The sequence below is a fragment of the Calypte anna genome, chromosome 19 (genome assembly GCF_003957555.1).
Source record: "Calypte anna isolate BGI_N300 chromosome 19, bCalAnn1_v1.p, whole genome shotgun sequence".
In the NCBI taxonomy this organism is placed as follows: Eukaryota; Metazoa; Chordata; class Aves; order Apodiformes; family Trochilidae; genus Calypte; species Calypte anna.
This window is the reverse complement of record NC_044264.1, coordinates 6,410,759-6,423,372: the sequence shown is the minus strand read 5'-3', so window position 1 is coordinate 6,423,372 and position 12,614 is coordinate 6,410,759. Positions and strand designations below refer to the sequence as shown.

The window sequence follows — 12,614 nt, the reverse complement described above, 5'->3', positions numbered from 1 at the left end:
GCCATGCAGCCAGAAACCTCTGTGCTCACTCCATCCAGCACCATTTCTGGGGTGGTCAGACAGGAATGGCACATGCCTGACTTTGAACCCTCCGTGAAACAGCGGGAAGAAGGAGCCGTGCTGGCCAATTTGTCTGAGATCCGAGTGTCTGAGGGCGAAGGGGAGAGCAATCAGCTCACTGCCAGGGCTGTTGATCTCTCCCTGAGTCACAAGACGCTGATTATCTGCTTGCGGGCAGCAGGCTGGCCTGCAGTGAGGAGACAGAACTGGATGTTCTCTTGCCTGCAGGAAAAAAGGAAGAAAGCTCTGAGAGCCCACGGAAGGTTTGCCTAACTGCAGTATGTCTGCTGGAGGGCAGAGCATCCGGGGAGCTGCTGGTCCTGGGCTCTGTGGGGCCGTGCTCGCGGCTGAGCTCCAGTTGAACGTGTGCCAGTGGGGGATTAATGGGGATGTTGCAGAGATTGCTTGCACATTTGGCTCCTGAGACTTGAGTGAAATTAAGATGCAGCGTTTGAGGCAGTTGCTTCCCAGGACAGTCATTTAGAAAACCCAAGTATGTTTAATGGTAGAATATCCCCTGAAGTGCTTAGAAGGGAACTAGAAAGTAATACCATGACACAGGAAGAGAAAATCATCCAGCCCTGCTAAACAGCTTCCGCGCTTAAAATAGGTAAAAGGTGAGGAACAGTTGAGTCCTATTTGGGCAGGATCTTTGGTGATTTATCTGTAAAAAATACGGAAAAGATAATGTTGCCCCAACTGGACTCTCTTGCTCCTAAAACCACAGGTAAGCAATTTATTAAAAGCTTCCGCTCTGCTCCCGACCTGCTGGTTCTGAGCTCAGTGGGGTTACTGCATGCTGTTCCAGATGTGCTGAGGTATCAAAGCACAGCTGCTGGGGCTGAGGAAGCCCTTGCTCTTTCTTGTTGTTTTTCCATGGCAATAATCTTCATCTCCTAACTAACAGCCATCCTGCAAAAGGCTCTTCCATCCCCAGTGTCCTGTCTGACCTAGTAGGATGTTGCTGGGTATGCTGGATGTGGTCTGAGATTTCTCAAAATTAGGAAGTCTTTACAAGCAATCAGTTTGCTCTAATTCCCTGGCTGTGCCCCAAATCCAGGGAAGTTGCCTCTTCCAGGGGGAGCAGTGCTTTTGTACCAGCAGAGCTGCTCCGTTCTGCACAGCTACAAAGTACAAGGGGCCTGTTTGTTACAGCCTCTGTTAGTGGGAAGGTAACAGAGACTTTGAACTGCTCCAGCAAACAGTGCCCAGGGAGAGGGTACCCCTGCTGCTAGGCAAAACTGGTTGTTGAAAGGCATCTGTGAAATATGGTTAAGAAGCAAAGCCATTTCTCTCTTTATAAATAGAGCCTATTACTGTCCTGAAAGTCTGTTGGGGAAGCCCAGCAGAATTGCCCATGTGGGTTACCAGAAGTGGCTTGCTAATCCAGCCTGTAGCATGCTGATATCACAAGATCTGAATCTCTCATGGGGAAGATAGAGGAAGTTGCTCTGGAGGCCTCTGAGGTTGCCTGCCCTGGCTCCAGATGCCTCACCCGCTGCAGATTTTGGCTCCCTGGCTCCTGTGTGGGCACAGTAGTACAGAGTCACCTGTGGCTGGAGCAGACACTTGGTGCAAAAGAGGCATTTGTTCTTGCTGGGTCTGGCCCTGGCTTTTCCTAGTGTGAGAGCAAGAAGTAGCAGAGAAAGCTCAGCAGAAGAGGCAATGGGACAGGAGGACCTTTTTCCCTCCCAGCCCTAATAGTTTGCAAAGCTTTAAGGAGGTTCTTGGTTATGAAGTTGTCTTCCTGGGATACCAGGTGAGGGCTCTCTGGGAGGGCTGTTGGAAGCAACCACATCTCAGTCATTTTTGGGAACTGACTATGCTCTTCTTTGCAGTCAGTTCAGTTTTTGACCCTACTTCAGCTGGGAGATCTTTGAGGATCCAACAGCTCTGATAAGTAACCTCAGCTAACTCCCTCAGTGATGCCAGATGAAGAGTGGGATCAATGTGTCAGATCTCTGTGGGCGCTGGTGAGCAGTGTTGAAAGCACACCCCATCCCCAGCCCTGGCACTGCAGCTGCTGGCTGCTGTGTCCTGATGAGCGACAGCAGTGCTGTCTGCTGCAGGGACCAACTCCAGCTTTGGTGTTCCCAGCAGCTAGATGAGGCCAGTCATTAAGTCTGCGGGTCCCTGTCCTGTGGGGCTCTGAGTGATGAAGTTTGGGGGGCTCAATCACAGTGCCAGGAAGGGTGGAAGCCTTGGGGGAGGATGTGGCTCTGTGCCATGGGGTCTGATCCTGCATCGAGGAGCTTGGTGACAGACACTGTTCTTCTGCAGGAAGCACGTTCTGGCTGATGTTCAATGCACTGGAATTGCCACATCTGCAATGTGGCACCAGTGTGTGCAGTTTGCTGCAGCCTGGGTTTCTCAGGAGTCCCATGGGCTGCTCCTGGTCCAAGTGAGCTGCCTGGCCTCTTGGCACCCCTCCCAGATTGGTAGAAGTCAGTAGAAAAAAATGGTTGGTCAGAAATGACTCATAAAGGCCGTGTTTTCCTGCCAAAGGAATGCTGCCTGTCGGTCACAGAGCAATCCCTTGCTACCCTCTCTGAGGAAGGCTTCAGCTGCCTCTGTTGCAGCCTGCACCTTCATTCCCCACAGCTCCTGGATGGAGCACATCACCCAGGGGTGTCCCCATTCGCCAGGAGCCATGACACTGGGTGAGCTCTGCCAAGTGACCACCCTGCATCCTGGGGCATAGCCTGTGCTCTACAAACTCTCCCTCTGTTTGCAGGATGGAGACTTTCCCTGCGGTGGCCGAGGAGGTCCTGAGAGAGTTCCAGGTCCTGCTGCAGCACAGCCCCTCTCCCATCGGAAGCAACCGCATGCTCCAGCTTGTGGCAATCAACATGTTTGCAGTGTACAACTCCCAGCCCAAAGGTACCACCTGCTGCTTTAGGGGGACCGGGCTGGGGATCAGATGCTCTCCATAAGGCTGAGAGGCTCATGGAGAAGGGTGGGGGGTACTCCAGATGAAGATGGATGGAAAAAGGGTGCAGTGGTTGGATGCCTGGAGGTGTTGGTGTGGGTAGGGGCAGCAGAGGGACCTTGTCTGGGCCTCGATGGAGCTGGCTGAGGTATCTGAGGAGGCGTTGCATCTCCCTGGAGCCAGAGTCATCAAGGACAGAAGGTGGTGCTGCTTTATAGCTTTACCTTCCCAGCATTTAGCTTGGGAAGTGCCCACACTGGTGCTAGAAGTGCTGTGAGGATCTTGGAAAGTCTTGGCTGTTGAGAGAGTGGCATTGTCTGTGACCACTTGTTGCCATGCAGGCAGCTGGGTGATGCAAGGGGAGATTCTGCTCTCTGAAGAGCCAGGCTGGAGGCTCTTCATCATATCAGACACCTGGAGATCTATTACTGCTTAACTTCTGCCATCCACCCAGAAGGCTCTGTGTGATCTTTGCCATAGTTGGGTTTAATATGTTGGTCAGCAGAGATACCACCAAACCAAAGTCCCTTCCACTGAGTTTGAAACAGTGCTTCCAGGGGATGTGTTTTTCCCTGTGGCCCCCTGACACACTGTGGCAGGTGCCCAGGTCTGCCCAAGCTGTGCCTCTGGGAGCAGGGATGGGGCTGTTATACCTAGGTGTGACAAAACAGTGTTTTGCCTGCTGGTTGGATTGGGATTTAGATCCCAAAGATGGAAGCCTCCAGCTGAGGGGTTACAGTCAAAGCCACCACGTGGGGCCATCAGGCTGAGCCCCAGAGAGCTGCTGCTGGAAGATTTCTCCCTTGTGTGCCAGTTGGCCACTTGTCAGGCCAGTGTTTAGTGGCCAAGATCAGGTGATGGAGCAAATTGGTGAGGGCTGGGAAGCTGCTCCCGTGTGCCATTCCTGCTGCCACTCTGCTCTCTGGGGGAAGCCCTGGAGGAGCTGTCAGTCCTGCTGGTGAGGCAGCCGTGCCCTCCCACCTGCTAGATGCCAGCCAACGACAGCATGTTTATCTTTGAGCTGCAAAGTACTTTATGATGATGAGTAAATGGCTCTGTGCAGCCCCCTGGTAAGTGTATTAATAGCAGTGTCTGTGCCGCAGACAGGAGCTGGTGGTAAAGAGAGGAAGAGATTTGTCTGGGCTGTACAGCAAGCCCCTGTGGCAGAGCTGGAAGCAATCCCAGCTCTCAGACCACTGGACTCTGCTTCTCCATCCACAGCAGAGTTATGGATATGTGTGTGACAGAAAGGGAAAGCTTTTTATCTCGTATGAAAAATTAAATATTCTTGGGAGTTTTCTCCCCTCCTGTGTGAGTTGCTGCCAGCTGCTCCCAGCTTTTGGATCTCTGGAGAAAGTAAACCCATTCCTGCTGGGGACTCAGAGCAGGTGGTAATGTTGGTGACATGCCTGCAGGTCTTATGGCAACGTGGTTTCCCTAAGGGCTCCTCCATGCAGTGGGAACCCTAAAATATCACTGAGGATGTTTTTGGTGAAACAGATCCCCTTGTCCAAGTGTTTGTGTGTTGAGTGCTGGCAGAGCCCAGGTTGGGCTCAGTTGCTGACACTGATACTGAAGGTTTAAAAAAAAAAAAATAAAAAAAATTGGATTTTAAAAGGCAAAAGAATGTTTGCTGAATTATTACCAAATGCCCAGCAGAGAGCAAGGGTGTTGGCTCTGTCCTCAGTGTGTGGGTTGCTGTGGGCAGAGAACTGGATGGAGCACAGGGCAGGAACTGCTGTCGGGAAGGTGCGGGCTTCCATTTCCCAGCACATGAGTCACCTCCTGGGGCTCCAGTAGCACATGGGCAGCAGCAGGAGTGGGTGTGAGGGAGCTGATCCCCTGTGGAGGCTGGGAGGGCAGAGGGAGCAGTCCCACCCTGCCTGCATCCCCATTCCCAGGAAGTGTTACCAGGGAGCTGCGAGCCTGGCTGGCTGTAGTCAGAGCTTGGCTGTGTCAGCTCTGTAGAGCTGGATCTAACCTTGCAGTTGGACCCAGAGACCTACAGAGATCTCCTCCTACTGAAATCTTTCTGCAAATGTGGGATTAGAGTGTGTCTGTGTCCTTCCCACTGCATGGGCCTGCCTGACCTTCGGCTGTGAGCTCTCAGTAGCTGGAGGAGATGTGTGGGTTTGGGGCTGGAGAGGGAAGTCTGTCTCAGAGCCTCTCTCTCTCTCTGGGAAAAGCTGCTCCCTCCTTCCCTCCCCTGCCATGTATTTCCAGGTCTCTGGAGTCCTGTCTACTCCTGGGAAACTTGTAAATTTTGTTTGCTTGCCCCATATCTGGTATCTAATCAATCCCTTGTGCTGGGATCCAGTGGTGGTAGCCACTGTGGGGTGGTGTTGCCAGCGGAACAGTCCGGATGTGGGGAAGTTTTCAGAAGTTTATGTCCATGAACACAAACTTTTAATCACAGCTTGAGCTATTGAGTAAAAGGGAACTTGAACAATCAATGCTTTAATAAACACCTTTCTTCCATCTTCAGGCTTATCCATGTCCTGCCTCACCTCAGTCTCAGCTTCCCTGATTTTCACTGCATATTAGGGTCAGTCTGTCCCGATCTCTTCAATGAGGCAATGAGCAGCACAGGAGGTTGGAGGCTTGTGTGTAACATTTTGTATCTGCTGTTCTTTGATTTTAACTTGTTTTCTGTGATGTGGGTCAGCCATGGTCCCTTAGGTGTGTCTCTGCCTTGGCATGAATCCCCCATATTGCATTTTAAATGTGTCCTGCATATCTCTGGCTCCCAGCAGCTACCAGTCTTTTGTAAATCAATTGGTGTGAGGTGCTATGTGCTTCTGACAGGTTGGCTTTTTTGGGGATGCATGGGGGTCTTTAAACTGATTTCAGAGGCAACCAGCTGTGAGCAGCATGTGGCATTTCACAGCCTTCTTCCACACTGGTCACTGTTGTGGCCCCTGACTACCTGTGAACCCAGGAATCTGTGCCCAAGGCAAGGCTTGGGTAAGTTCAGGCAGGAGTCTCATAGTCTGCCAGGCAGCACTGGGAAGACCCTGTAAGAGGGATTGGGTCTGTTGTTTTCTTTGGAAGAAGCCAAAGAATTCCCACATGAAGTGGTTCCCCTGCTAGTTGGCATCAAATGGCATGTTCCCCTGAGTGAGCCTTTCTCCACGTTGCCCGTGGAGGTGTGCAAACCAGCCAGGTTCCCTCTGGCCTCCTAGCTGCCTCCTGTCAGTAACACTCAAGGTATGAAATAAGCTTCTTGGAGACCTCAAATCCATTAGGGACAGGGACAGAGGAAGATGAGCACCATATGTGGCAGAGAGGGACATGCAGCAGAAGGAGCTTTGCACTGAAAACATAGGTGACTACCAACTTTTTGGGCCATCCTGGGCTCCAGCTGTGGTGGGACCTTTGTGGAGTGGCCCATTTAACAGTTTGGTAGCCATCTGTACAACCATCCTACAGAGGAGCTTGGATCCCTTTATCCCAACCACAAACACTCCAAGAATTTTAATTTTTTTTTAATTCTGTAATTTGGGGAAATAAAACTCTGGTTTCTGAAAAGACTAATTGAAGCCGTGCTTGCGGCAGGGGCATCTCAGTGAGGGGAGAAAGAGAAACCCCCTCCCAGCCCATCTGTGCCCAATTTACTCCGATCTGGCCTCTCTGAGGCTTTTTTTTTTTTTTTTTTTCTTTCTCTCTCTCTTTAATAATTTGTTTTATAATTCCTGGAATCAAACCCATCTCAGACACACTGTTTTATTTTACTGTATTATTGGATTATACTTCCTATAAATCACTGGATGTTATTCATAGGCCACCACCAGAATAACTTCCCCTCTCCACCCACCCCCACCTCCACCTCCCCCCCCCCAACAGCCCCGCATTCCAAACAAGCACACACCAAAGTTGGGGGTGCAGCAGCACGGGGCACCCTAGAGACACTTCCCGGAAATCCCAGCAAATTTGCCTGGCTGCGGGTGTGAAGCGTCAGGCTGCAGCACCTGGATGCCTTCTGGCACTCTCGGGCCGGTTGCGTTGTGCCGTGTGGAGGTTGTTAGGAGGTCGGGTTTAGGTGGAAGTGGAGAAGGGAGGGGAGGGGGGACCTGCCATATGTGCATCCTCAGCACATGTAGGGAATGAAGTTGCATCCCCCTGGGGCCGAGCAGAGTCAGGGCACAGAGGCACAGGGAGGTTCTGGCGTTAGCTGAGTGTTGGGAAAGTGGCTTGTGTTTCAACCAGAGGAAAGTTACAGCAGGGCAGGGGGTGCAGCCTGTGGGGCATCTGAAGCCTGGTTGGGGTTTCTGTATGAGGTGATAGGGTTGGCTGGGAAACCTTGAAGGCTTGTGCAGAAGGGGAGAGGATTCACATCCCACTCCCTGCAGGAAATTCAGAGTCAGTGACTTGTCCCCTTTGCACTGCCATGCTGGTGTTCTTGGAGTGGTGTAGAACAGGGCAATACTGTATAGGACACTGGGGGAAAAGATTCTCTGCCTGGCACCCAGAGAACTCCCCCACAGTTAAGTGTCTGCTAACAACAGTATTTGCAAGGGTTTGCTAATGTGCATGGTCCTGCCTGCTCCTTGAAGACCTACACCAGCTTCTGAGATGTCGATTGTGCCCAACTCTTCTTGATAGACACACCAAAGGATCCATAGGTTATTACAAATCAGTTGCAGTATCCTAGCAGGTACAGGACTTCCCCTTTTGCATGTGTCCAGCCAGGCTGGAGAAGACACATCAACCCAAAGGAACCCTCGAAATCAGCCCACACTTTTGTAACCAGCAGCCACTCCACTGCTGTCCTGCACTGGACGGAGCGCATTTCACTTTGCTGACTGCAGCTGCTCTGACTTGCAAGATGAAGCATAAACCCTTAAAATATCCCCCAAAGATGCTGCAGAGACTGGTGCTGTCAGCCCTCAGCAGAACCTCAGCTCTCACCATCTTCACGGTTCTTGTTTGGTTTCTGACCCTTGGACCCAGCTTTGCTGAAGGAGGTAGGTGCAGCATTAGAAAAAGACTGAGCGGAAGCCTGTGCTGCTCTCCTGCTGCAGCCACATCAATGGCTTTTCATGAAGCCCTAAACCACATCTTGTATATTGGAGCTAAGGTATTGGGAGCCAAATACAAGGGAGTCCAGTGCATTTAACTGAGTTTAAAAATAAAGCAGTGCTGTGGATGGCTGCTTCGGTTTAGTAGAGTTTTAAAATTAGGCACAAAGCAAAGATTAATAAACCTCAGGCTGCAGATAGCAGAAGCAGCAACTTGATCTTTCCCTGTCTGCAGAGCAGAACTGCGTCCTTTTCTTCCAATTCCCCTCTTTGCCTGGTAAATATGTGCTTCACGAGAGTCCAGCTGACACCTATGAGCAGGCAGCTCTGTGGGTCATGACAGCTTTGGACACAAGAAGTGGGAGGTCAGTGAAGATGTTTTGGGGAGGCTGAGCATCTGCAGCCCTGTGCCCCATGAAAGCAGAGCCTGAGGTCCCTCCACCTGCCTGGGGGACTGGGTTCTATAATGCAAATGCAGCCCACTTGGTGCAAGGGGTTGAGCAGTTTCATAAGTGGCTTTCTCTGGGGTGCTGGGTCTTCGGTTGTTGTACAGCAAGTGTGGACTGAAGTGTCTGTGTTGAGGTCGCCAAGGGTGCACCTGGCAGTCACTGTGTGGGAATGGCCCTCCAAGGCTAGGTACTGTTTTCTCTAGGAAGGTGATGTTGAGACATAATGCTTCCCACATCCTTAAGTTTGGAGGAACTGGACATTAAATTAATCCTTCTTTGCCCTTCACGTTGCTGTTTGGGTTTGACTTGTAATTGGGAGAGGAAGCCCAGAGGAGGACTGGCTGGTATTGGTGTCTGTTCTTCCCTGAGTTGCCTTGCTTGTGTGGAGTGAGCAGATGCTGAGATGTCACTGCATGGACAAAAGGCTTTTATATTCAACCCATTGTCCAGTGACGTCTGCTACTCACTGTGTCCATGCATAGCCCAGAACTTGGCTGAGCAGGACAAAAGGTTGAAGCAGCACAAGGGACAAGACCAACTTAGCTCAGGAGCTGTGCAGCTTCCTGTGCTAAGCAGCTTCTCATGTGGAACCTCATGAGGGACACAAATCTGTCCAGAGGTGGCAGCCAGCCCTCCAGAGATTCTCCCATGAGCTGTTGAGAGTGTTGGAGGTTGGCACAGTTGCCAGGAACTGTCTGCGCCTTTCCTTTCAGGGAAGGAAGCTGTCTCAGACTTGAGACACATCAGTAAAGTTCAGGTAAAATGCTTTTTGGCCTAGACATATCTTCAGAGTCTCACTCTTGGGCTCTTAAGGCTGGTGGCAGCAATGTTTAGACCAAAGTCTTCCTTTGCTTATTCCCCTCTGTTTCCTGTTTAAAAGGCAGATTGTCACATATTTGGGGATTTATTTACCGTAATTGGAGTTATTTTCCTGGCTGCTGGCTTCTGCCCTCTGATGCAAGACTCCTCAGCAAAATGTGTGTCCAGAAAGCCACGTGACTTTTTTTCCCCTTGCCACAAGTGCCAGCAGGAGATGCAATAATCAACACGCTGCAGGGAATTTCCACTTGCAGTTCAGGTTTCTGAAATCTAGATGTTGGCTTCAGAGGCAAAGATTGAGTGGGGCTTTGTGGCAGAGAAGGGAAAGGTTTCCAGTGAAGCTGAGTGTTTGCTGGTGTGTCAGACTCTCCAGTTGAAGAGCAGCAAAAGTTCCCATCGAGTCGTGTCAGATGAGCTCGCTGGGGGCTTCTGCCCATTCTATCACGTGAGCACATCCTTACATCTACTCTTGAAGCTGTTCCACCAAACACAGAGTGATATGGAGATCTCATTTCAGGGCAACAGAGAGAGGGGAAGTAATTTGTAATCACAAAGCTTGAGTCTGCTTTATAGCCAAGCTTCGGCAGCCTGAGCAGCGAGTTTGGACAAAGCCAGTGACAGGCCAGGTCAGGTTGGAGGGGCTGTCATGCTGTGGTGCCACCAAGGCATGGACCAGTCTGAAAATGCTGAAACAAAACCACTATTTTGACAAAGCAGTAGTGTTGCTGTATAAATTGAAAGGCAGGGAATGGAGCCCTGGCATGCTGTGTCCATCCATCGTGCTTCAAAATGAGAAAGGAGGTGCCCAAGGCAGCTGTCCTGGGGCTCTGCCTCACCCCTGCTTTGGTGGTGGAGAAGGAGGGGTGCCAGGGAGCTGGAGTGGGGTTGCACCAGGTGCAGCTGCTTTGGTGAAGCTTTAGATGTTTGCACCATGACAGGAAATCCTCTTGCTTTTAAAGAGATGTTTCTGACTCTTTAATGTGCATTTGTGCCTTTGATTTCCTCATGCTTCTAAGCAGTACCAAGTCAATTATTGTATTTCTGTTTAATTCTCTGGGAGAACATTGTATAATTAGGCTAATTATGGTGCTTTGTGAAGTTGTAAAACTCTTGATTGAGCTTGCGGGGCTGTGTTATAGCCTGCCAGGTGTAGGCAGGGAGGGCTGCCTGCCCCATGCCCTGTGCAGCCGTGGGTGCAGCCTGCCAGTTCGATAGCTTCTACCCCAGGGGCTGCCCCACCAGCTCCCTCCTCCCATCTATCCCAAGCTGTGGTCCCTCAGAAAATAGTGTGTCTGTTGCTGGCGGGACTTCAGCTGGGAACGTGCACGCATGTGGGCTTTTTGGGACCTCTTCTTGCCTTAGTGCTGCTATCAGGAATGGCAGCATGGCCAAGGTTGTGGTTCTATGCTCAATTGCATCTTGCAGTTGGGAGGTCACACTGTGCAGGTTTACCTGTGGACATCTTTAATTGGCCAAGAACTGTGCTGGCTCTGCCTGTGCTGATTGATGGGCAGGAGGAAGATGAGGACTTGTTGAGATTTGACCTTCAGGAGTCCTCCTGGCTAATGCTATTCTTGGTGCAGCTTTGCAGCCCATACAGGCTGGGGCAGGTTAAGCCTGGACGGGTGGCAGCGCTGAAGGCACGTGGCCTTTCTCTAATGGATGGGTCATTTTTAGCACTGATTGATGTGGCTAACAATGGGCTGTGGTTAACATGACGGTAGGGCTGGCTTGTAGGCAACATGGAGAGAGCACGAGTGATCTGTTGCTGAAGTTGACACAGTTTTTCAGTGTGTGCTTTCAGGGATGAGGCAGACAGGAGCGCATCACCATGGAGTGGGAGGGAGATGCCCTAAAGGGATGGTTTCAGCTGCAGGGTTTCTCTGTTCGCCCTTCTCCTCTCACTCCCTGGGAGCGTGCAATCCCCTGACCCTGCTGGTTGAGCTCCGGTTGTGCCGGACCCAGGAGCAGAGCAGGGCGAGTCTTGCGTAAACATCTCCTGCTCTCCGGGTAATGGCACGGAGATGGAAGAGGAGGTGCTGGCTGCCAAAGGCGGGTTGGGAACAGCATAAACCCTTCAGAGCAGGGCCTAGAGAGCCAAGGTCTGACAAGACCTCATGCCTGGTGCTGGGAGCAGGGACTCATCCCGCCCAGGGGGCCCCAACAGCGCGCGGGGCCGTGGCAGGGAGCGGCGAAAACGCTGCCACATGGCCTGGTGTGTCTTTAAAAGCAGGCAAGGCGGAAGTGATGCTCTCAGGCCCATCTGCACGGGGAGCGGGAGACGCGCCGCAGCTGGTGCGAGGCCCTGGCAGCCCTGGGAGCTGCCGTCTGTTGGGGTTTACTGCTGTCTGTGTTGAAACACGGCTTGGGAAGAAAGATGGGGAGAGGGGAAGGGGGGGGGGGTCAGTGGCACAGTGCCAGTCCCGGTTCGCCTGGCCTTCTCGTTCCTCTCTCCTCCTCCCCGTTCTCCCTCCAATGCTTTAAAGTCACATTTCCAGGCCAGACATAGAATTAATCTCTGGGCACTTCACATTGCTGGCAGCGCAAAGCAGGATGTGGGATCTTTTTTTCTCTCTCTCTGCGTCTTGGCTGACTTTTTTACCTCTCGAAGAATTTGGAAGGGCCATGAGATTCCCCCCGCCCCCCTTGCCTCGGTGCCGTGCAGTTTTTCAGCACGCTGATCACCCTGCTGTGGCTTCACCCTAATAGATTTCATATGCTGACACAGTTGACATCAGTACCAAACTATTTTACATGTGATCTGGTGTATTTCCTGAGGAAATCTGCAAGATATTTATTAAGAACTAATAAAATAAACCTCTCCATGAGCTTTTAGGTAGTTTTCAATTTTTCATGTCTCTCTCGTTTCCTCTTATCAATGAGTTTCTATTTTCTCCCTACTCTCTGACCATTGCAAAAGGAAACAAAAATAAATGTTTTAAACCGTTCCTGAATGGACACTGGGAATATTTCTGTAGTGATGTATTAGCAAAGTCGTATTTTTAGTGCTGTATTGTCAGGACTAAAAATATCCTGCTGCAGTGCATCCTTTTTATAGGGCTTTGTGTGTGTGTGTGTGTGTGCGCGCGCACACTGAACATTGTAGGAGTTTGCACCAGTGTGTAAAGGTCTGTCTTTGTACTACTGCAGCATTGCCTTCCCGTTGCAGCTGGACTCCATTAGGCCTTGAAAATTAAAGTATTCCTGGTTAAGAAAGGGGGGGGGGGGGAAATATGTTGAATTAGTCAGTCTCACAGAGCTGCGTTTCTCCTGCTGAGCCAGGATACCTGTGTGGCACCCTGGGCTCACGTGGGCCAGCACCATGCTGTGGGCTGGTGG

The 12,614-nt window shown here is 51.2% G+C and overlaps 1 protein-coding gene across 4 annotated transcripts in view; it reads left to right on the top strand.

The window, feature by feature from the left end:
* The window catches only part of SMG6 (SMG6 nonsense mediated mRNA decay factor), a 110,628-nt gene that overhangs the window by 26,338 nt on the left and 71,676 nt on the right, over positions 1-12,614 (top strand). For 3 of the 4 annotated variants that reach the window (XM_030462262.1, XM_030462263.1, XM_030462264.1), the window contains one exon: positions 2,795-2,940. In XM_030462262.1, the coding sequence (XP_030318122.1) occupies positions 2,795-2,940 (146 nt within the window). Of the gene's footprint in view, positions 1-2,589; positions 2,721-2,794; positions 2,941-12,614 lie in introns of those variants that run through there. The other variant, XM_030462265.1, reaches the window with a different exon arrangement.